Source organism: Nymphalis io, chromosome 6 (genome assembly GCF_905147045.1).
Source record: "Nymphalis io chromosome 6, ilAglIoxx1.1, whole genome shotgun sequence".
Taxonomy (NCBI): domain Eukaryota; kingdom Metazoa; phylum Arthropoda; class Insecta; order Lepidoptera; family Nymphalidae; genus Nymphalis; species Nymphalis io.
The window spans coordinates 4,170,182-4,194,769 of NC_065893.1; the positions used below are offsets into that span (position 1 = coordinate 4,170,182).

General features: G+C 33.9%; 1 protein-coding gene across 1 annotated transcript; it reads left to right on the forward strand.

Annotated features, from left to right (window-relative positions):
* The first annotated feature begins 384 nt into the window (after positions 1 to 384).
* On the forward strand, positions 385 to 13,747 carry LOC126769270 (proton-associated sugar transporter A). Its single transcript, XM_050487943.1, has 10 exons — positions 385 to 404; positions 1,920 to 2,627; positions 3,369 to 3,631; positions 4,125 to 4,364; positions 6,882 to 6,983; positions 7,468 to 7,730; positions 8,208 to 8,417; positions 9,013 to 9,143; positions 11,437 to 11,611; positions 12,725 to 13,747. Exons 2-10 carry the CDS (start codon positions 2,422 to 2,424, stop codon positions 12,941 to 12,943), a joined length of 1,809 nt encoding a protein of 602 aa, XP_050343900.1. The 5' UTR covers positions 385 to 404; positions 1,920 to 2,421; the 3' UTR covers positions 12,944 to 13,747.
* Positions 13,748 to 24,588: the final 10,841 nt, after the last annotated feature.

Genomic DNA, 24,588 nt, shown 5'->3' on the forward strand with positions numbered 1-24,588 from the left:
AGTATCAAATGGCGTTTACTTTGTAAATCGACACGATAAACTGTTTCAATATATTTTCATTTGTCAGATTTACTGCACATTCTATGAAAGTAAGAATGAAAGCAATAAGACGAAACAATCAGTTTATTTATATAGGACCTCTAGGAAAACAATCTTTCGCCCCGTGGGATGCAATAAGCGTAATCCGCGAAGCAAACGCCACAGATCTATTTATATTTAGAAGTGTCTTTGTTGTTTATTTTATATAATATTATATTTAATTAATTTAAATTTTAAGAAGCAATAAATAAATTAAATGTTACAAAAAATGCAAGAGTCATTATGGACTGACACTGGTTGACACTGGGTACACCTACTGTGGGACGCAACTGAAGCCGCTGCGGAAAAAGCTGAAGCAAACAAAGGTTACAAATATTCGTCTCTTATTCCAAATTATATTTTTGTTCCGTTTGCAATTGAAATGGACCTTTAAGTAATAGTGCAAAAACTTTCATCAAAAATATTACATCTCGTTTTATTGCCTCAACTGATGATAGCACAGGTGGTTCAATTTTCGCCCAGAGAATCGGAATTGTTATTCAAAGGAGAAATGCTGCTAGCATTCTTGCCATCCACGCGGTCACAATTTATAAAAACTACTTTTAATTTTTATTTGTTTTTATTTAAGGCTTTAATGTAAATAATTATGTTATTACTTTAATTAACACAAAGCGCAGAACTAGCAAAAAAATATCAATTACATAAACTAATAGAGTTTCCAATGATAAATAATATATAAGAAGAGCAATAAAGCACACGTTACTAAAAAGTCATCAAAAATATACAAGCAGAAAGTAGACAGCGCGATTCAAGAATGTGACAAATTCAATGAACGCCATCGCTACCGAGTAGTAATGTACGCCATTATATAATTGTAACTGTAACTGTAACAGCCTGTGAATGTCCCACTGCTGGGCTAAAGGCCTCCTCTCCTCTTTTTGAAGAGAAGGTTTGGAGCTTATTCCACCACGCTGCTCCAATACGGGTTGGTGGAATACACATGTGGCAGAATTTCAGTGAAATTAGACACATGCAGGTTTCCTCACGATGTTTTCCTTCACCGTAAAGCACGAGATGAATTGTAATCACAAATTAAGCACATGAAAATTCAGTGGTGCTTGCCCGGGTTTGAACCCACGATCATCGGTTAAGATTCACATGTTCTTACCACTGGGCCATCTCGGCTCTCATTATATAATTACAATTTATTAAATATGTAACATACATCGCGAACATTTAGAGCTTGCAATGTATGTGTTAAAATTGCAGTTATAAAAACTTTATAATACTATTTGTCTACTTAATATAAACATAGCATTGAGATTTGCCTTTTTATAGGCAGAAAAAAAATTATGTAGAGATATGTCAAAATCTCGACATCTCATATATACTCGTATATAAATTATTTATAAGTACTATTGGTTTATTTTAATACACATTTGTAAATATATATAATACATGCCATATAATCAAAAATGGTTGAACATTTTTTCGGCACTTTTGTGTCTTAAATAATGATTGACAGACGTGGGCGTGGTACATGAGAGCAATTTTCAGTGTTTTTTGCGGTGAAGATAAAAGTGAGCTGTAGGGCTCTCGAGTTCATTCTTGGATGGTATCATAATTTTGTTTTGAACTAACCGTAATAGTCTTAGTTGTTTTTCACTGTTATCGTTTGTATATAGGTTATAGTCATTTTTTATTGACATAATATGTACATACATCTCTAAATCTTAAAAATATATTGTCCGCACTGCTGTGGTTCACTTAATTATATTAAATTGTTTTGTGTCGACTCTCTTTTTTAAAATCAAATCATAATAGTTATAAATCTAAGTTATTTAATAAAAGTTGTGTTTGTTAATGTATGTCTCTTCCAGTTTGATTTGACAATGTAGCTGGGCGGCGCTGGGCGGGCGGCCGTGAACGAGGGCGGCGCGCGCGCTTCAGTCCCCTTCCGATATCCGAACTCGACTAGTCTAACTGGTGACTTCGGCGCTAACAACTTCTCTCATTACATATTCCACATATGATTTTTTTTATCAAAAGTTAAAAACTTACTAAGTATTAGTGCTTTGTAATATCTAAGCAAACATTTAAAAACTAAAATTCAATTCAAAAGCGGTGAATAAGATTCCAATTACAGGAGATGATATTGCTGAGCTCGGGAATTTTCATTTTAATTGACGTTTCAACATTTGTGATGATAACAGAATAAAAGTCAGACTAAATAAACTTTGATTTATATATTCTAATATTTCTAAGAATTAAGTCTTAATACGTAATAATCTGAATTTCTAAGTAACTCAAAGAATTATGAAGAGTTTATAATTGAATTCGTGTTACGTGAACGAAATAATACAAAAACTTTAAAGAAATAATATGGCTGATAAATTGAATGAATACCAAGGAGTGACGGGTCGCTTGCATTCGACAAGAGACAAGTGCAAGGAACGATGGGCTCAATGGAAAGAGGAACATCCCCAGGGAGTTAAAGAGGCGGTTAGAGAAGCCCTCTATGCTATACCATCTTCTGACGAGCCTCCTGAACGAGTTGTGCGCGAAGACGAATACAGTGACTTGTTTAGGTAAGAATTTTATTAATAATTTCTTCATTAACTATATATTTAGAGATATTTATAAAGATAATGTCTGATCGGTTATTATAATTGTATTCGGCTCTAATAGTCATAAGGTCGATATCGAATCCTTATGGTTTGAGTTATAGTGTTGTGTGTATTCTCTTAGTTTGAATTTGAAATTTAATGTGAAGCACTAAATGCTAGGCTTCAAATTATTATTATACCGGTCACGAGGTCGTAACGAGACGGACAAGAGAAAAACAACAAAATATCACATAAATTAAGGACACACTTCGTAATCTAATTTTTTATTAATCACTTCGAAAACACTGTACTATAATAATAATAATAATATCCTGGGACATTTTTCACACACGGCCATCTGATCCCAAATTAAGCTTCTACAAAGCTTGTGCTATGGAAACCAGACAACTGATATACTACATATACTACTTTTTTTTTTTAAATACATACTTATATAGATAATTACACCCAGACTCAGGACAAACATACATGTTCATGCACACAAATGTCTGTCCTGGGTGGGAATCGAACCCATAACCTTCGGCGTGAAAGGCAAGTGTTCTACCAACCACGCCAACCGGCTCGTCGTCGTCGTATGAATACTTTAATATTCAATAATGTATACTTTTATTGTTTTTTAATTAGGTACTTACAATTTTATATGAGTGAGCTAATAACTTTGTAAGTAAGTAGTGTTTATCAAATCTATTTCTTTTGTAACAGGAGAAAAAACAGACTCGAACTGATGAGAATATCAGCAGCTGTGATGGGCATAGAATTTTCATATGCTGGCGAAACCGCATTTGTATCACCGACCCTACTCCAAATTGGAGTTCCGCATCAACAAATGACCTTGGTTTGGGCTCTATCGCCACTGATTGGTTTTTTTATGACTCCATTGCTGGGTTCCCTCAGCGACAGGTGCCCATCGAAATATGGCAGACGGAGGCCTTTTATTGTTTTAATGTCGATCGGAGTTTTACTAGGTAAGGGTTTGACAATGTTTTTTTTTTTAATATAATTCAAATAGATAGTAGGGTTATATGTTATAATTATATGACTTTCATTTAAAGTTATTATAATTTTGCGATAAGTTCATTGTTAATTTATTCAATATATTGATGAAGTAGAAAATTATAAAATATTTCACATATCTATGAACAAAAATATTTTTATAATATAAATAGGAATTGTTTTGAAATTACGACAAATTTCAGTAACAAGTTTTTATGCAAACAATAACATTATTTTATCTATCTACGTTCTTCTTCGGGATTCAAGCTTTCTTTATACCAAATTTGTCAAAATCGGGTTTGTGGTTTAGCCGTGAAAGCGTAACAGACAGAGTTACTTTCGCATTTAAATATATAATAAATAATAAAGTTTAAAGTTAAAAACTAATTTTATGTATAGTCCTAATCATATCCTCATTTTTTAAAATAAATTTAGATAGATTTTAAAATATTTCGTGATCTTCAGGACTCATTTTAGTTCCCAACGGAGAAGATATAGGTTACGCTTTAGGAGATGAAGGCACTGCGAACAGGACTGTTGTTCCTTCAGCTCTAGGGCCGAGGAGCTCTGCTCTTGAGGTTCAAAGTAACAACCACCATCCTTGGGGTGTACTCTTCACAGTACTTGGTACAGTTCTTTTGGATTTCGACGCTGATGCGTGCCAAAGTCCCGCCAGAGCTTATCTCCTTGATGTGACAGTTCCAGGTTAGTAATATTTAAACACTATTACTTTAGGCTTCTGTGTAAATTGCTGATTTTCTGATAACCCAGTTATTTGTTATATTATTCCTAAACTCAATGCTCTCATAAACGTGAATTATATAGAACGCAGTTAAGTAGAATTTATCTCGTTCGAAGCATACTCGTATAATTGTCGTTTGGTTTTGTACTAAAATAGAACACTTGTGATTTATCAAGAAATATCATGTTGCGATTATATCAGAGATAAGTGACGTCTAGATTTTCATACAAATCAATTTAAAAATAACTCTACGACTGGAATTGTTTTCAACATTTAAAAAAAATAAGAATAATCTTTTTCTAGATTGAGATTTAGAAAAAAAAAGATGTGTTATAATTTCTTCTTAACTAATGTTTGTTCGCCAAAAAAATATAATATATTTGTTTATATATTTGTAAAATAAATCAATTATACAATTGTCAACGAAATAAAAATTAATGCATGCAATCATTTATTTAAAATTTTACTATTTAAATTGAATGTTCTTCACCTACTTTATTAGATACGACAGTTTAATTTAATTAAATATTTGTTCGATGAGACGTCAGAACATGTGACAATCATTTTGTTCGTCAAGATACGTTGGATATAAAATATACTTAAAAAGAGTCATTTTTATCTTGTACTCTCACTGTGATTGATTTTATCTTAACCTTACATATTTATACCTATGTAGCCTTTCCTTTCTAAACGCAACAATTTTCTGTGTTCTAACTAACGACATTTTTCCATGATGTATCAAATACAACAAATGCCGAATAAAAAAAAATAAAAAAATGAGGTAAATATTAAAATCAATAAAAATACGAGTGATCAAATGAAGCCTCATCTCATTTAATTATTTTAACTGCTCCTATTTAGCATAAAATAGATTTATTAATATAATATTACTGTTTAATTATGCGTATTAAGGTGGTCAAATTATATTAGCCTTATAAAACGAATTGTCATCTCATAGCACTTTTGACAAATCAAAAGCCTACTTGAATAAAATATAATTTGATTTGATTTGTGAAAAAAAAACTGTACATGAAATAGTTTTTTAATGTCAATAATTTTGAACATTTGTAGTAACTTATATGTAAAACCCATTTCACATATAAGTTTCCAATGTATTCAGCTTAAGCGGTTAAGTGATACTAGTTTACAAAATAGTTTTTAAATTTGACCGAAATAAGTAAAGTTAAATAAAGTTATTTAAAAAAAGTATTTATTGCATATCAAATAGTACCAAAGAAAGTAAATTTATGTTGCCGTATAATGTTGCATATGAAACCATAAAAATCAATCAGTATCAAATTTCGTTTAGCCTGAATGTATCTTGAAGAACATTGTAACGATTTTATCAATAAGCTTTCATAAAAAAAAAATTGACCCACATTAATTACTTGGCCTTTATGCAAGCCTGTCTGGGTAGGTACCACCCACTTAGATATTCTACTGCCAAACAGTAATACTCGATATGTAAACACAACTATTTATACATTTATGACATTAAATAAAGTAGCAGTTGTCACAACGATAAGATGAACATTTTTACAACTGTTTACATTAATTTTTAAATTTCAGAAGTGTTTATACATTGCTAAGAGCAAATATTTAAAAAGATAAAAATAGTAGGACGAAATTTTACGGTCATTTTAATATCTAAATTTGGGTCATGATTTTTGCGAATTATAAGTAGTTTCAATATATTATTATATTTTTACCCAAGTATTTAATGTGTGAGAGCCTGGATGGCCCAGTAATGGATGGATGTTTTGGCTTATTTAACTATAAACTATTTACGTATTAATTTTCATTAAGTTAACTGACATAGTTACTCACACGTAGCCTTATAACGACTGTCCATACTGTTATGAAATATTTTGTGATGAAACCACAGACAATTTTGTACTTTTTTAAGATTTGACATATTCCTAATAAAATCCGAGCTAGCACCATTGTATTTTTTTTATTTGCTTAGTTGCTTTATAATTCATACTCGATGCGGAAAAAAATATTGTATCAAATCTGCCATATGTGAATCAATCCGCATTGAATCTTCTCTTCAATAGGAGAGGAGCTTTTAGCTCAGTAGGGATATTTACAGGCTACATTACTTTTTGTTACTATATATGTATTATATGTAAGTTGATGAATTAATCGAAAGACCATGAAAATAGGTTTTATTTATATATCTCAATAAGTTACTAGATTTTCTTTACGTTTTTTCTATAATATAAATATTTGATCGGAAAATTTTAGATGGTTTTTTTAATGAAAGTTAAACTGGAACTCATTTAATCTTCGTTATCTCAATTTTACGTTTCTTAATAAGCTCTGGACGGACGGAGGGTTTATTTTTTTATATTGGTTTAAATTAGTTTTACATAAAAAAAAATCATTTTTAGTAAATATAAAATTAACTTCAAAAGAAATTTGATACCTAATTCCTTAAAAAGGTTTTTTATAATATGTTACACTTTATGATTTTACAGAGGATCATGCTAAAGGACTGAGTACTTTTACTGTCATGGCTGGCTTAGGTGGATTTATGGGCTATGCCCTTGGAGGAATAAATTGGGATGAAACTTCCTTAGGTAAGTCGAGTTCTATTTTTAATAACTAGTACTTATGACGATATGTTTTAAAACTACTATTTTAATGCTGTTATAAAATATATATGTACATAAATTTTGTAACTTCTGCTACTCGATTACACAAGGATAGTAACTTTTTGTAAAATAATGGATGCTTTAAAAACAGTATCCCAGAAGACATTATTTTTAAAAGTTGAAAAAAAATGACGACTCATGTGGAAGATATTACAAAAGTAACGACTTTTTAGATGATAATTAACGTTCATTGCGTTAGAGATGAAATGTTCGCCTCCAGTACAAATTGAGTTATTAATTGTATTGTAAGGTTGAAAAAAAATACCTCTGAGTTTCTTTCGCCAGTTTTTTTCAAGTCAGAGTAAATTCTTTTTAAGACGAGGGTAGTTTTTTAATTAGGCACATGTAACGATATCATTATTGCGTTCTAAATATATGTTATATTGACAGCGATTTTGAATGTTTCTAGGAGAATTATTTGGGGGCCACGTTAGAGCCGTATTTTTCCTTATTACAATAATTTTCATTGTATGCGTTACGGCCACAATAACGAGTTTTAAAGAAATACCATTGAATGAGATTGGTGAAAGTGATGATTACAAAAAATTAAATGATAAAGATCAATTTGAGGAACGTTTCCAAGACGATGAGAATGTTGAAAGGAATGGGCTGAAGAAAGAGACTACTTCGTATGGATCTTTAAATAAATCTGATGTACCCGAAGATGAACAAGTAAGTGTGAGAAATAATTTTAATAGAGCAGAATTAATCGAAAGACCATGAAAATAGGTTTTATTTAAATATCTCAATAAGTTACTAGATTTTCTTTACGTTTTTTCTATAATATAAATATTTGCTCGGAAAATTTTAGATGGTTTTTTTAATGAAAGTTAAATGGGAACTCATTTAATCTTCGTCATCTCAATTTTACATTTCTTAATAAGCTCTGGACGGACGGAGGGTTTATTTTTTATATTGGTTTAAATTAGTTTTAGATAAAAAAAATCATTTTTAGTAAAATAATATTAGTTGCATACGATCTTTTTGTATTGCACACATGTATGTATTTTGCTGTACTTACTTGTACAATGTACATATAAGTAACATGTTTTATATAATTTATGTTTATAATCTGCAAACTGACTAACAAATATGTATAATGATGAACAAATGATTAGCTTTCTGATACAAAAAAAATACTTTTTTAAGAATAATGGAAATATAACGATCAAAATCCCAGTGGAGGGTCACACAGGGGAGCCACTTTCTCTGAAGCACTATCTGAAGTCTATTATATTAATGCCTAAGTCATTGCGTGTTGTGTGCCTAACTAATCTATTTTGCTGGATGGCTCATGTGTGCTACTCGCTCTATTTCACTGATTTCGTCGGTGAATCTGTTTTCGGTGGAAATCCAGCTGTGAGTATTATTCAGCTTATTGTTTTTAATTAATTCTAAAGAGTGAATTTCTCCTAAAAATATGCGTCCAATTTTGAATCTGTTATTAAAATTTTCATGTCATGTGATTTTAGGGTGAACTTTATATAGACGATGTCCTTTACTTAGTAAGATATAAAATAATTTTCTTTGCACCTAATGTGTTCTATGTAAACTTAATACTAAAATTACTTTTTAGACTTTTTACTATAACATATATATGCTCATATTTAAATATTTCCTAATAGTGTGATAGTTTTACGACTTGTCAGCACACATTTCATTCAAAATGATGATTCAGTTTTAGTAAACACAGATAATTACATTAAGGATTAGTGATGAATGGCTTCATACGTGTTGTCTTTGGATTATCTCTACTGATTCATCAATTTACAAAATAGGTCAATGTGCGTTTTTATCTTACTATAGTACAGTATTACTTAAAAATAAATTGCTGTTAAAATTTCAAAATACATTTTCTGTTAAAATGATATTTAATGTTATATTTTTATTTTATACGCCCTTAAAAAATTGAGAGCAATATTGTAAAATTGAAATTGCTATATTTTAATTGCAGGCACCCGTGGGAAGCGAAAGCCGTATAAATTACGAAGCGGGTGTTCGTTTCGGATGTTGGGGTATGGCTATGTATTCGCTGTCTTGCGCTTGCTACTCTACTGTAATTGAAAAGCTCATAAAAATGTTAGGGTAAGTAAAAATAATTTACAATGAATTTGCTTTAAATAAATAAAAATAAATTGTCAATCAAACATTTTATTGTCGAAATAAGTAATATTTTATTTTCTTAAGGCCGAGATGACCCAGAGGTTAGACCGCGTGAATCTTAACCGATGATCGTGGATTCAAACATAGATAACACTTTTGAATTTTCACGTGCTTTTGTACGTTGTTGCTCGGCGGTGAAGGAAAACATCCTAATGAAACCTGTATATACTTTATTTCACTATAATTCTGCTATATGTATCTATTAACCGTCATTGGAGCAGTATGGTGGAATAAAACCAAAAACCTTCATCCTCCTCCCCCTTAAAAGGGAGAAGAGACCTTTTCCCAGCAGTGGTACATTCACATGCTTTTCATTTTGTACCGAAGAAAGTCTAGCTGGGTACAATTAGCAAATATGAGACAATAACACCACCTATCATTAAATTAACAATCGAGCCAGTTAGAATCTAGATCAGACTGTTTTAAATAAGAATCGATCTTTGTAAACTTTATCCAGAGGTCATGTCCTAAGTCCACTTTGGCTGAGCACTTCTTTACGAAGCAGTTACTATTTAAGTACATTCAAATTATCGTGTACCTACATATGAAAATTTAACTAAATAACATAGCGTTCTAAATTTAATTGGGACATAATTATTTTATTGATAAAAATACAATTAAACTCACGCTTGTGACGTCAATAGTCGAAATTTAAAGCGTGTGGAATTGCGAAGCGCAACTACTTAAATAATAATTTGATGTGGATACTAAAACGTTCTTCAAAACGTGCTGCATCTTCTTATATTAGTTTCATGTATATTAGGTTTAGCATTTTGTCAGTTATTACATAGATTATATTTTTTCATTGTGTTGTTATATACATAATAGATTAATAAGTGTATATTTCATTTGATTTATCATAAGAAATCGAGAAACGCTGTACTAAATACACAAGCACAACAAATAATACTCAATTTGCATCCAATATTTTGGTATATTAAACTCTGACTATAGTTTTCTTTCTCAATAATTTATAATCAAATAAAAAATATATAGGAAGTCACCTTAAGTATATATGTACATATATAACATGTACTTGATACTGAAGAAAAGTGGTATTTATATATCTTACCCTTCAACTTGACTGAATCGATCCTTCCTACTTATTATCTCATTAGATCAGACAGCCCTTGACTTTCAACGAGTCAGCACTTGAAAGGCTTCCAGACTTAAATATGACCTCAAAATTTAATACCCTATAATAATATAACTATATTAAATGTTATAACGTTGGAGTGGCAACACTCTTGTATCAGAAATCAGACCTTTCCGAAAAATGATATTATGCCTTATAAGTCCATTTAGAAATTTTAAATATGCTATATAGCTTCACGTTATGTACTTAAGGTTGATTATCTGACATACTATTATCATACCTATTCTAAGTTCATATAGTTTATAACGATTTCATACTAATAATAAAATACTGTAATAATATAAGCCAAGATGGCCCAGTAGTAAGAACGTGGGAATCTTTTTCGATGATCGTGGTTTCGAACCCGGGCAAGCACCACCGAATTTTCATGTGTTTAATTTGTGTTATAATTCATCTCGTGCTTGACGGTGAAGGAAAACATCGTGAGGAAACCTGCATGTGTCTAATTTCACTGAAATTCTGTCACATTTGTATTCCACAAACCCGCATTGGAGCAGCGTGGTGGAATAAGCTCCAAAACCTTCTCTTCAAATAAAGGAGGCCTTAGCTCAGCAGTGGGACATTTACAGGCTGTCACTACTGTAATAAAAGACTAATATAACAAAACAGATTGTTTGTTTGTAAAGTTAAGATACTGTAGCTTTATTCTAGCTTTGGTGTTCAAAACTTTAATTAATCATCATCATCATCCCTTTCTCGTCCACTGCTGAACATTGTCCTCTCCAATGGCACGCCACCGAGCTCGATCTTCAGCCCTCAACTTTCATTCATTGCCAGCCACATTTGCATATATCGTCATTTCACCTAACAGAAGGGCATCCTCCGCTAATTTTGATTACAGGATTCGATATTATATTTTTATTTTCTATGGTACCTGTAAAAAAATAAATCTGATGTATTTTAGAAGCTGACACTTTAATAAGGTTTCAAAATATAGATAATAAGTATGAATTATAATACCCTTATCCTAACAAAAATATTATAATTATAATAATATACAATTAACTACCGTAAGTTATTATAAAAGAAAACTACATTCGTTTAAGTTTTTTTTTTCAGTGCCAAGAAAGTATATGTAGGTGGATTGTGTACGTACAGCTGTGGCATGCTTATGCTGTGTATTCTCCGAGCTCGTGCGGCTGTGCTGCTCTTCAGCTGGACTGCTGGAATAATGTACTCGACCCTATTCACCATGCCATATTTACTGGTCGCACATTATCACGCAACCGGAATGGTAAGTTTTAGCTGATTATTAGCGAAGTGAAACCCATGATGAAAATTTAAATTCTAGCCTTCATCAAGTTCTTTACTAATTTGTTTTAAGCCTAAGAGTCAATTGTGATAGATAATTATTTAAAATAAATTAAGATAAATCTTATTTTTTTACATGTACGTTAATATATTTATATTGTTAATTGTCTGCAACTTTATCGTTTTACTTATAAACTTTGCTTAACAACTGCTTAGTTAATCACTGATGTAGCTCTTTCTGTCACTATTGATTTAACATTCGAAAGAAGACACAATATTGTTTAACAAATAACCAGCTAAACAAAGTTCATAAGTACGGCACACACTATTATCTATATAACCGTATCCGTAACAGCCTGTGAATGTCCCACTGCTGGGCTAAAGGCCTCCTCTCCACTTTTTGAGGAGAAGGTTTGGAGCTTATTCCATCCATATCCAGTTATCTATATAACGGAAAACTGCAATTAATCTTAAACACATACACGGCGGCCAATCTCAAGAGAGACTAGCCAACTATGCAGGAAATATTATCGTGCACAAGTGTGTGTACAAACACAAGTGCACTCTATTGCCTAACTCTCATAATCCGATGGGACGGCAATCCGACACGACCGGAAAGAGTTCAGGCACTGGACCAACGACTTTACCTGCTTTCCGAGGCACGGGAGTGTACACACTTCTTATGTATATATTTAATTTACATACGTTACATTATAAAGTACAGTTAAATAATCAAAGTAGTCATATTGTATGATATGATATAATGTTATGTGTTACTTTTCTAACATATTGTATTTATATTACGGGAGCACGTTTGCATAATCTATCTTAGAGAGTGGGCTTGTATTTTAATAATATTATGAATTCCCAATCACAATGCAATCAAATGAATCACAGTGCATTTTTATTGTAAGGAGATTATAATAATAATCGATTGATGGCACCTAAACCATTATTATTGTACCATGGTCGGTCCCCACACAGTTAAACTTTATCACCGTACGCAACACCGTTATATGCTGTAAAATGTGTACGTTTTGAACAAAAATATATAGATTGATAAATGGTATTGTATTATTATATTATATCATTCCAGTGGGACAGCGAGGGTGGTGGTAGTGAACAGGAACGTGGTATCGGCACCGATGTGGCGGTGGTCAGCAGCTGTGTGTTTGTAGCTCAATTGTGTATATCGGTGATCATGGGATTCGCTGTAAAGATCACTGGCTCCACGGCAGCAGTAGTTGCTGTTGCTGCAACGCTTGCTGGAGCAGCTGCTTTCACTGCAACTAAGATAACATATCTTGATCTTTAAGCACAGAATACGGTATGACTTGCGAGTATTGATGAATTTAGTTGTTATTTTCAGCAAGTTAATGTTGTTTCTGGTATAAAGTACATAATATAAGATATTGGATTGTTGTGAACTGCTTATAACATTATTGTATTAAACAAACGTTGATGGATTTTGTAGACGTTTGCCATATGTATTAATAATTTTATTGAGTAAAAATGTTAATATTAGTTAAGATATAAAGAATTGACTTCGGATTTAAAACAAAATGTTCGTTATAGCAACATCATAAAATAAATCCATTAAACTATTAAGGATAGAGTTTAGATAACACTTCATTAAACTTTCATTAAACACTTTCATTAAACTATATGGATTCATTTAACTATGTATAATTATAATTACAATAAATTAGCGTATTATTATTTTCGAATATGATTATAAAATTATCCTGACAGCATTTAGAGTAGGTAATATGTCTAAAGCAATCTGACAAGAACAGCGGTGTTCTGTCAAACGCTACATATCCCATTCGTGAAATGTTAAAATCCGGCTTGCGGTGCTACGGTATTTTAAAGCATGTATCCTTTAAAGTTTATGAATATTATAGTCGATATCGCTTATCACTTTCTGACATTTCAAGAATGTTCTGCAGCGAGTTTGAGTTTTTTCTAACCGAATAGTTCTACACATACAAATTATTTTGTATTGTAGGCTTTTTATGTGTAGGATTTTTACTTTTTATGGTTTAAAAATATTTTAGATAATAAATTCATGGTGAATTCCATAACAGCATATTACATACAGATACTATATTTACTGTTAAATTACATAAATGAAATAATATTAAATTATGAATAATCGCATATTTATAATATATTATTTACTAAATGTGCAATGAGATAACAAATGAATGACAAATTGTTTTATTAAAAATAAACTTCGTACATACACAATTTTTTAAAAATTCTTTAAATTAATTAGCGCTGTGCTGATGACATCGGACAGCGTAATAAAGCCGGTGGGAGCGCTTAATGCTGATTGATTAAAAAATTTCTCTATTCCAATTAAGAAATACTATTACGAAAAACAGCATTATATATAAATTGATACAAAATATTAGAATAAACTATTACTATAATCATATTTAGTAAATCTAATTTCTCATCAACAGTAAGATATATCGATGTGAGCACAAGCAAATATTTTAATTCGTTTATTATGTGTTTTCAAACAAAATAAGCAATGTTCGTAATTTAATTTACAAGGAAAAAAAAATCTAAAATTAAGTTTTACAATAATGTTTAAGTCGTTTTAGAATATCGATTTTATTTATGAACAATATTGCCTCATATAAAGAATAAAAATTTATCTAAAGTTTTAGAATAAGTTTATAATAGGTATGTAATCTAAATATTGTCATTTAATATATTATGACATAATTCAATGCGATTTGTACAAAATGTAAGAAAAACCAGTTGGTATAATAAAATTGAAGAAAGAAAAAGTATTTTGTTAAAAATCTTGTATATTTTAAATGGCAACACTGATTTATTATTTTGATGTTACTTGGCTTATAAATTGTACAAGTCGGTTTGAAATAATATAATCTATCGATGGCGTTAGTTATATCGAATATTATTTATGTATGAGTTTTTCAATATGTGACACATTTTTCTGTTGTTGGATATTAAGAAGATAAAAATGAATGTTTTATTAAATAATTAAGTCTTACAAATTTGAAAAAATTAAATATATTTAGTGATTATGATAAAATATGAAATTTAACATATTCAATTAAATCTATCATTTATAAATTCATATTACCAAAAATAATCTACTATTTAATATTTTAACATAATATATAAGAAATAATATATAAGAAAGAAAAATGTCATTCGAAACTTCCATAACGACAATTTTGATTCCCTTGTCGCTTCTTATTAGTTTATAGATTTTGATCACAATAAAATAAACTATACATCATTAAAAACTGTTTTACTGAAAACGAAATAATTAATAAAAAAATCTGCGATAAACAATTTCATAAATTTACGTTTGCGGGAAATAAATTGTTAATGTAAACGACATTTACGTTAATGAATCTTAGTTAAGCGCAGGTGTTTTATTTAAATTAAGTTAGACTCAGTTATGACGGTAAAACTACCGTTCAACTTCGAGTTTACCGACGTCAGGAAAGGAAATGACTTAATATACGTTAAAAGCTTAAGAACGTTCAGAATTTCTAAAGTGTTCCTTGGAATATTTTAAGGATATGAGGGACAGCAAAGTTTATTACTTGTGTGGAGTTTATCATCAAATATTATAGATTTATTTCATCTTCCCTTAAAATTCTTCCGTTTATAAAGATTTAATATAAGAAAATATAAACAAAGTAATAACTAAAAAAAGTAAATCTATCTTTTTAAATGAAAATGAGTTTAAGAACAAGTTCAACATGGAGCTGCAGAACATGGATTACTGCTCTCATCTCACCTCTGCTCCCCATTACCAGCTTTTTCCAACGGAGAACGGCTATTATTGTCAACGATCAAGCTCTTTCCGACCGGCTCGATCCTATGGTTCTGCGTGATGAAGATGTTGGATTCACGGGAAATGTTCTGAGGAATTGTTAATTGTTGTTATTTGTTTAGTTTAATCCCAACCGCTGAATTTCACATTTGGATATCGTGTCAGAATTCCAATTTCTATTCTCACCTATGAAACGAGCTTTCACCGGCAGTTTTCCTGAATTGATATAATAATAATATATTTTTTTTTTATTAAAAAACCATCATATTAGATCAGAAACAAAATGTGAACGATAATAATTATTATATAGTGTAAATAAAAAATCTCATATTACTGTTTGTGTTTTGTATTTAATTTAATAAGTTACATAATTCATGAAATTCACATGGTGGTAGGGCACTCATCAGATATTCTACCGCAAAACAGCAGTACCTGTTATTGTTGTGTTCCGGTTTGAAGGGTGAGTGAGCCAATGTAATTACAGGCACAAGGGACATAAAATCTTAGTTCCCAAGGTTGGTGGCGCATTGGCTATGTAAGCGATGGTTGAAATTTCTTACAATGCCAATGTCTAAGGGCGTTTGGTGACGACTTACCATCAGGTGGGCCATATTCTCGTCCGCCGTCCTATTCTATAAAAAAAAAGAAATAAAATAATATTTATTGTAAATAATAAGAATCAATAAATTTAATAATTAAAATAACAATAAAGGAAATTGATTTCAAATATAATAAACATATAATATATAATTATTGTTTTGTGGAAGGAAAAGGATAAGCAAAGGTACATCAGATTAAAACTTAAGTTAAGAAGCCAGTTAGTTTATTTTACATTGAAGAAAGTTAAGTGAATAAATATTTATCTCTTTATTTATTCTATTATAGAACACTTAACTTAGGTAGACATATTGTTGACCTATCAAAGAGATACGCGCAATGCAGTCTTGCAAACTCGAGCAGCTCTAGGCTTATTTTGAGCAAGTCTAGGATCGAAGGACATCTGCATGTGTTTCCTAAGTGTATTGTCAAAAGTATGACATATATATATAACTTGACGCACTGTGTGCACCCTTTTTTTTGACAGTGAATCGCTCCACCTCCTTTAATCCTGGACGGTCACCGCTCAACCTCGCTTCCACCCGGAACCGGTCCACTTACGCAAGCACCTCTGCCTGGAGTTACCAGGGCGGATCACTCGCGAGAAATGTCGCTGCCGTCCATAACCACGTATCGCTCTCACCGCTACTGACTCTGTGGTCTCCAAAGAAGAGCCTTGTTACGAGTGGCGAGAGCGTCCACGCAGATGGGTGCACCGTACAGCGCCATGGAACGCACTACACCACGTATAAACACCGGCAAGGCGTTTCCGGCCCTCCTACGTTGGGTAGAAGGCAGCCCAAGGTGGCAGCAGCGTTGATGAGCTTTGGACAAAATACTGCCCGAAGCTCCATCTTTTATCCAGAATCAGGCCCAGATACCTCGTCTGGGCCTGCACCTTAATAACCGTCCAGAGGACGCCCCTCGAAGGGGACCCCGACGTGGACCGTGGAATAGGAGGGCCTCCATTTTTGTTAAAGAGACCCTCAAGCCCAGCATTTTGATCCGATCCACCGTGAGCGACGCTCCGACCTCAGCCAGGCGGGCCGCCTCCTGAAAGGTACGTCTCGTAGCCGTGATGAGAATGTCGTCCGCGTAGCACAGCACCCCCATTCTGGGAAGGATGTGTGCCCGCAGGAGCCAGTCAAAGCCCATTGGAGCCCATTGGGAGCCCAAGCCCACGTTCCACAGGATTGGGCCGAGAACCGATCCCTGTGGATGTATCTATGGTCCGACAGATTTTCCACCTCCACCTCTACCCTCCAGTTCCTTACTCTGCGTGCTGCGATAGGGGTGGCGAACGATAGGTCCACCACGGACCCTCCCTGCTGCCACACACAGGTGTTCACCTGCCCCCTGTTAAGTAGAGGCAGGCTGAAGAGTAAGGCCCAAACCTGGACGGCTCTCCCTCGTGGATTCGTGGCAGGGTTTCCCCAGGCACATGATTTTGCGTTAAAGTCACCGACAACCATTGTCGGTTTCAGCGACTGCCTGGACACCAGACAACTGATATACTACATATACTATTTTTCTTTTGTAAATACATACTTATATAGATAATTACACCCAGACTCAGGACAAACAGACAGGTTCATGCACATCCAATGTTAAGTATTTATATCTTTGTTACCTTACTCTTTTTACAGAGCAAATTATTATCCTGCTCCAGATCTCTGTAAAGAAGATAATAAATGGGCAATGCTCTGACAGTTGCAACGTGTTTTTTACTGTAACGATTTATCATTTGAACGTCGTGTGAAATGATCTCCTAGCGTACTCTGTTATAGAAAAACCAACTCAGGTAAGTTAAATAAGCATTTTATGTGTTTTATATAAAATAATTTACTTACAAGTCTATGACTAATATTAGATTACGATAAAATAAAAACTATTGGTATTTGGCTCTTGCCTATCCATTATATTACATAATTACATTAAAAATATAATAAGGAATTATATTATGTGTGTACAGTGTAAGAATTCCAGAGGAGTGTTTTTCGTTTTTGTTGATAACTAATGAAATATTTCATAATAAATACATACTCTGAAGGCAATTCCTGTATTCTCTGAGTTTTATCATCTTGTGATATAATATCATATCTTTTGATTTGCTTTTTAATTAAACTTTAACTACTATTCAAGTTTTAAAGTAACGCAGTCTTTAGAAATTGAACGTATAGCTCAACTTTCAACTTTTAAAAGTCTTAAAACCATTTTTATTACATTTGGGAGAGCAGTAAATCTAGTTTACAAGTTTCATCCTGCGGAAATGCAGTTTTCTTACATTTTATTGACTCACCGAATAGGAAATTACATCGGAAAAAGCAACCCCGCACATTTTGAAACCCCGCATGGAGACTAAGCATCGATGATAAAATATAATAATAACAATAATAATAATAAATGTTATTTACAGATAAATATCCATAGTGTTAGTTACAAGCTTGAAAACTATGTTAGTAGATATATTAACTATTATTTAGCATACATAAGGGGTCTAAAACAACGAGTTGATACATGAAGTTTCCCCCAATGTTTAACAAAAGGATTATCCATTTTCAGCATCAATGTATTCAGGATACCGTTAGAAACTCCGCGCCTCCTAGCCATTATAGACGCTGCTCTCTTTCTAATGATGGCATAGAAGTCATCCACACGGGCTTCAGCAAACATCAGCGATGCACTACAAAAGCGCGGCAATCCCAACAGTATCCTGAATGCATCGTTATACTGTACGCGCAGCGCGTTGAAGGCCCTCTGCGTATACTTTAGCCACAAGCTGCACGTGTATAGGTTTTGACAGTACGCTTTAAAAAGAGTAATTTTTACGTCATTCGTACAACGTGCAAACCTGCGAGCTAACTGGTTGATCAGCCCACCAGGATCCTAGACATTGATGGGCAAGCACCTTCTCTACTGGACCTTCTGCTGACTTCTCACCCGGTGGAATATCAGGTTGTGGTTCAGGCTCCTCTTGGCTCTTCGGATCACAGCCTTATTTCTACCAGAGTGCCACAGGCCAAGCTGCCGCCACTAGCGGTATGCAAACGTCGCGTTTGGCACTATAAGTCGGCGGATTGGGACGGTATGCGCGATTACTATGCGTCGGTCCCTTGGAAGGAACGTTGCTTCAGTGGGAATGACCCGACAGCTAGTGCCGCTGCTGTTGCTGGCGAGATCATGCTGGGAATGGAATACTACATTCCTAGCTCAGATCTCGTCAGTAGGAGTACGCGTAACCGTTGGTTCACTCGTGAATGTGCCGATGCTGTATCAGCTAAGCAGGCGGCATATCGCAAGTGGATCAACGGCTGCATTAGCGGGGCATCTAACATTGACTCACTGAAAGCAAACTATAATAAAAATTCCAAGTCCTGTAGAAAGGCATACACGAGAGCGGATGCACAGCGCATTGTACAGATTGGTCATGACCTTGTTTCGCATCCTAGGGGCTCCCGTAGCTTCTGGCGTCTGATAAAGTCTGTGCAAAACAATTTCTGCCAACCTTCGCTGCCACCGCTCAGAAATCCGGACGGATCGCTAGCTCACAGTCCGCAAGAGCAAGCTGATCTCCTGGCTAAACTCTTTGCCGACAATTCCGTCATCGATGATTGTAGTGCACTGCCACCTACAATACCTGCATGTGGCCATACGATGCCTGACATTAAAATCAGGCAACGTGATGTGCGTGCGGAGCTGCAATCACTTGATGTACGGAAAGCTAGCGGTCCCGATGGAATACCAGCCATAGTGCTGAAGAAGTGCGCAGCGGATCTGTCTCCTGTGTTAACGCGCCTGTTCCAACTTTCTCTCTCTTCGGGAAGTGTGCCGGAGGCTTGGAGAAGAGCTAATGTGCAAGCGGTTCCCAAAAAAGGGGATCGGTCTGACCCGGCAAATTATCGGCCAATAGCTATCACCTCAGTACTTTGTAAGGTGATGGAACGGATTTTAAACAACCAACTGATCCATTACCTAGAAGATCACTGTCTAATTAATGATCGTCAGACAGGGTCTGGCACAGAAGTCTTCTCTCCAAGCTGCCGGCATATGGTCTGCCTGCTCAGCTATGCACCTGGATTGCCAGCTTTCTACACAAGCGTAGCCTTCGTGTTTTAGTTGATGGTTGCGCTTCACAATTTTATGTAGTGAATGCTGGGGTCCTCCAGGGATCTGTGCTATCTCCCACGCTCTTTCTTTTGCATATCAATGATATGCTCTCTCTTGGGAACATACATTGCTATGCAGACGATAGTACAGTGCATGGTGGATACCACGGACGCGCAGTGGCTGGGCGAGCGGAAATTGAGGAGAGACGGAAGGATCTTGTCATTGAACTCGATAGGACGTTAGAGCTCATCGCCAAATGGGGCTCTGATAATCTTGTTGAGTTTAATGCCAAAAAAACACAGGTATGCGCTCTCACGGCGAAAAAGTTAACATTTTCCCCTCTTCCCTCCCTCTGTGGTACTCCGCTAGTGATGCAAAGCAAAATCGCCATGCTGGGGATTGACGTTCGCTGCGACCTTAGTCCAAGGGATTACATCGAGGCTGTTATAAAAACAGCTTCACGGAAACTCGGAGTTCTGAACAAGGTGCGGCGCTTTTTCACGCCACAACAACTGTGCCTGCTGTACAAAACACAGGTACGGTCTTGCGTGGAATATTGCTCGCACCTTTGGGATGGCTCCGCTAAGTACCTACTTGAGGCCTTGGACCGGTTGCAGCGACGTGCCGTACGCATTATTGGCGACGTAAAGGTCACAAACGTCCTTGAACCTTTACAATTGCGTCGTGAGATAGCAGTACTGAGCGCTTTCTATCGACTGTATCACGGCGAGTGCTCTGAGGAATTATTCTCTCTAATTCAAGCTTCCCCCTTCCTTCTTAAGTCCACGCGAGCTGGTTCTCGATGTCACCGCCTAACTGTGACATCAATTCCATCGCGAACAAAGAAATTTGGCAACTCCTTTCTTTGTTGTAGTTTTTCCAAAAAATGGAATTCCTTACCAGCTCACGTGTTCCCCTCCTCTTACAACCCGGGTTCCTTCAAACGAGGCGTGAAGAGGCATCTTGCGGGCCGGCAAGGTGAAGGCGGCTAGTGCAGAACGTTTTTCCCGTCTGTACTGGCCGTCGTCGCATTTGGACTCTACTACCACTTACCATCAGGTGGAGTAGAGTCATTTGCCCTCCCGGCGAATATAAAAAAAAAAAAAAAACATACCGCATCGTACCGCCAAGGCCCTACGCTCTCTCTCCATGTCAGCATCGTCAGATAAATCCTCGGTGACTATGTGACCCACGTATTTAAAGCTCTTAACTCTTTGGAGTTGTGTTACGTTTAGAGTCACAGCAGGGATATTATCTGATATGCTATATCGACCCTTAAAAATCAAAAGCTCACTTTTCTTTTCATTGTATACAAGCCCATGTGACACAGCATAGGACTCACATACAGTAAGCAATTTTCTAAGTCCGCTAATTGAGGGACTCAGCAAAACCATGTCATCCGCGTAACTGAGGTTGTTTATAATTGTACTATCTATCGAACAGCCTACACCTGTTTTGCTGAGCTCATCAATTATAATAATAATAATATCCTGGGACATTTTTCACACACGGCCATCTGATCCAAAACTAAGCAGAGCTTGTACGATGGAAACCAGACAACTGATATACTACATATACTATTTTTCTTTTGTAAATTCATACTTAAAGAAAGAGATAAATTACAATTCAAATAAACACCCGTTTCACATTTTCACACCTAATCATTCACACCCAAACAATGTTTATATTAATTATTATATACCACACTGTCTCGAGTGTTATAATATATAACTGTATTTTAACTGTAGTCTAGAGCGTCAAAACTAGTAGGCGTTTATAAGAGCATTAAATGCGCAATATTTGCCTGAAATGTTTACATTCCATCGTTTCCTCATCGGCTTATAACTACGAGAATCGAAACCGTCCCATGTTTATTTCGGGAGCGTTCAAACATCACGAACTGTTCAACTTGTCGTCTTTCGTTATTGAAATTTCGACATGTGGTACCGATTTGCTTTGAATTTAAATTGAATAAATTTCCTTATTTTTTCTGGTATCTAACGTACTATTCTAAATAAACTAGAGAGAAGAAAAAACAAAATATACTAATTAACGTTCATTAATAAAAATGGACATTTATAAGTTTTAAAACTATATAGAATAATGAAATGCATGAGAGTGACATTGACGTTTTCAATTCAATTTCAATCTATCTGACAATTTCTTTTCAGATGATTCTTTCAAAATTATTTAAAATATTTTTAGTCATATTTAATCGACTGTTTGCTTGTTGTGTGTCATATTGAAATGCTTACTTACTCTTAGTTATATATTTTTGTTCTATTTAAGAATTATATTTAACTCGATATAGTCATAAAACTTTGTAAAATATTAAAAACATTTCTAAACGTTAAATTTTATATCGAAGAATATAAGATAAAATTTCCAACGGAATATGTGGCTAAGCATCAAACAGATTCAATAAAAATGAAATACATACGTATGTAGTAAGCAGATCCGGTTTTATTCCACACTTAGTTCGATATTGACTTTATGCAAAATAGTGATGTTCACTAATATGATATCGATATTACTAGGGTGGATCGTTTTTATAGATACTTATTAAGGATCTGTGTGGTTGGTTTGGAAATATTAATATTCAAATAATTTTAATTAAAAATGTTACCAAACACCGATATGTACAGTTTTAATATGACAAATGCTTTTTTACTGAATACAACATAATTACTAGTAAATTAAATCTCAAAACCCATACAATAAATATAACAAGATTTATTTTTACTAAGATGTTCAATACCTTAAGAGAAATTTTTGTACCATGGATGGTGTAAAGTTAATAGGTATGTCAAAAGTGTTAAGGTGATATGAACCAAGACCTACTTTGCTTCATTTTATGAAGTTAGTAGCCCAATAACAGCAACAATGCAACAATAATGTATATCTTTCATATAATATCCGTATAATATTTGTCAGGCCGTCCGTATAATATTTGTCTATTTATATGTAATTATAAATATCTGTATGGTTGTTGTTCTTTGTGTTTCTTTTTAAACATTATTTACTTTGATAGCAGAAGTTATGATTTGTTTTTAAACGAGCGCAAAATAAGATCTGTATTAGTTAATACGAAATAGGAAAGGTACTGAGATATCTAGAGATTTTTTTTATTATAAGTTTACTGGCTGTGGCCAGTGTCGCAGCTAGGGGATAATCTGCCGGTCGGCTGCTAACTAACCAACTAACCTTCAGAGATGTACACTTTGCACACCGCAACCTGTAGACCGCTGGGGTACAGAAACGCACAATTAAAACATTATTCTATCACAAATATTCATAGTACACCTAAATATAATAATGCAATAGTGCACCTAATTATGATAAGCACCACTTCATATTAAATCAGCCTATCTTACTTAATACATATTTTTTTATTTAATTCTAAATATTAGATAAATAAATAAATACTTTTGTGATTATTTAATTACCTCTTATATGTGGTTTTTATCTTCTCAGATATATTTAACGGTCCTATTGTATTGCCTTCTTATTTAAAGCGCTTTGACTTGAAGTGGATCATTATCATCATGTGATAATGAACAAGTAAAATTTTGAAACTGAATCATTCATCTAAGGCTTACAAGGCTGTAGATAGAACTAAAAGTAAGAAACTCTCTCACGAGAAGTCGTGTCGTCCCATCGGTTCGGATCCTGTGTATATGATTGGTCTGTATTGAGAATTATTATCGGGGCAGTAGTTGGTCACGAGGATTTAATCATACTTTTTTTGGATCGATTGAATAAGCCGTACTTTCGAATCGTTTTGGTAAATTTCTAAATTTTTTCATCTCTAACTCTAGACGGAGTATAAGTCGATTAGTGATTGATTAGTGGGTAAACGTCCAGTAACGGAACCACCGCTGCCACCGGAAGAAGGCGACGAAGAAGTATATAATCGTACTATCTTATAATTAGTAGTAGATAATGCAAAAAAAATAGTCTATAATGAAACTTGAACACAGAATATAAAACCTCGTCTCATTACTACTACTGGCGACATGTGGGTTTCATTTTTTGTCCAGATAATCTGAATTGCGATTCAAAGGAGTTGCAGTTTAATGTATATATATTTAATGTAAATAATAAAAAAAAAACAACAAAATTTTGACATAAAATAATAACATATGAGATACGGGAATCGTGATGTAATTACATTATAATATATTATTATTATCGTTTAAATAGAATTTGCTAATATTGTAGTTTGAGAATATAACATGAAGAGATTATTACTATTCTAGTAAGCTCAAAGCATTTAAACTATTAAGTAATCAATCATTCTGTTTACTTACCGATCGGGAGCCGGCTATAGGAGTTTAATGTGGACACATCAAACAGATTTGTATTTAATCAACCGCCTTATAATTACGTGTACGGAACGTGCGGTACTAAATATTTCTATTATTCTGTTT

What these genes read in the sequence shown, in the direction of transcription:
- LOC126769270 (XM_050487943.1), top strand. Translation starts at nt 2,422, where the DNA reads ATGGCTGATAAATTGAATGAATACCAAGGAGTGACGGGTCGCTTGCAT. An exon ending in AAGCTCATAAAAATGTTAGG is followed by an intron (nt 9,144 to 11,436) that starts GTAAGTAAAAAT and finishes TTTTTTTTTCAG; the next exon opens with TGCCAAGAAAGTATATGTAG. An exon ending in ATTATCACGCAACCGGAATG is followed by an intron (nt 11,612 to 12,724) that starts GTAAGTTTTAGC and finishes ATATCATTCCAG; the next exon opens with TGGGACAGCGAGGGTGGTGG.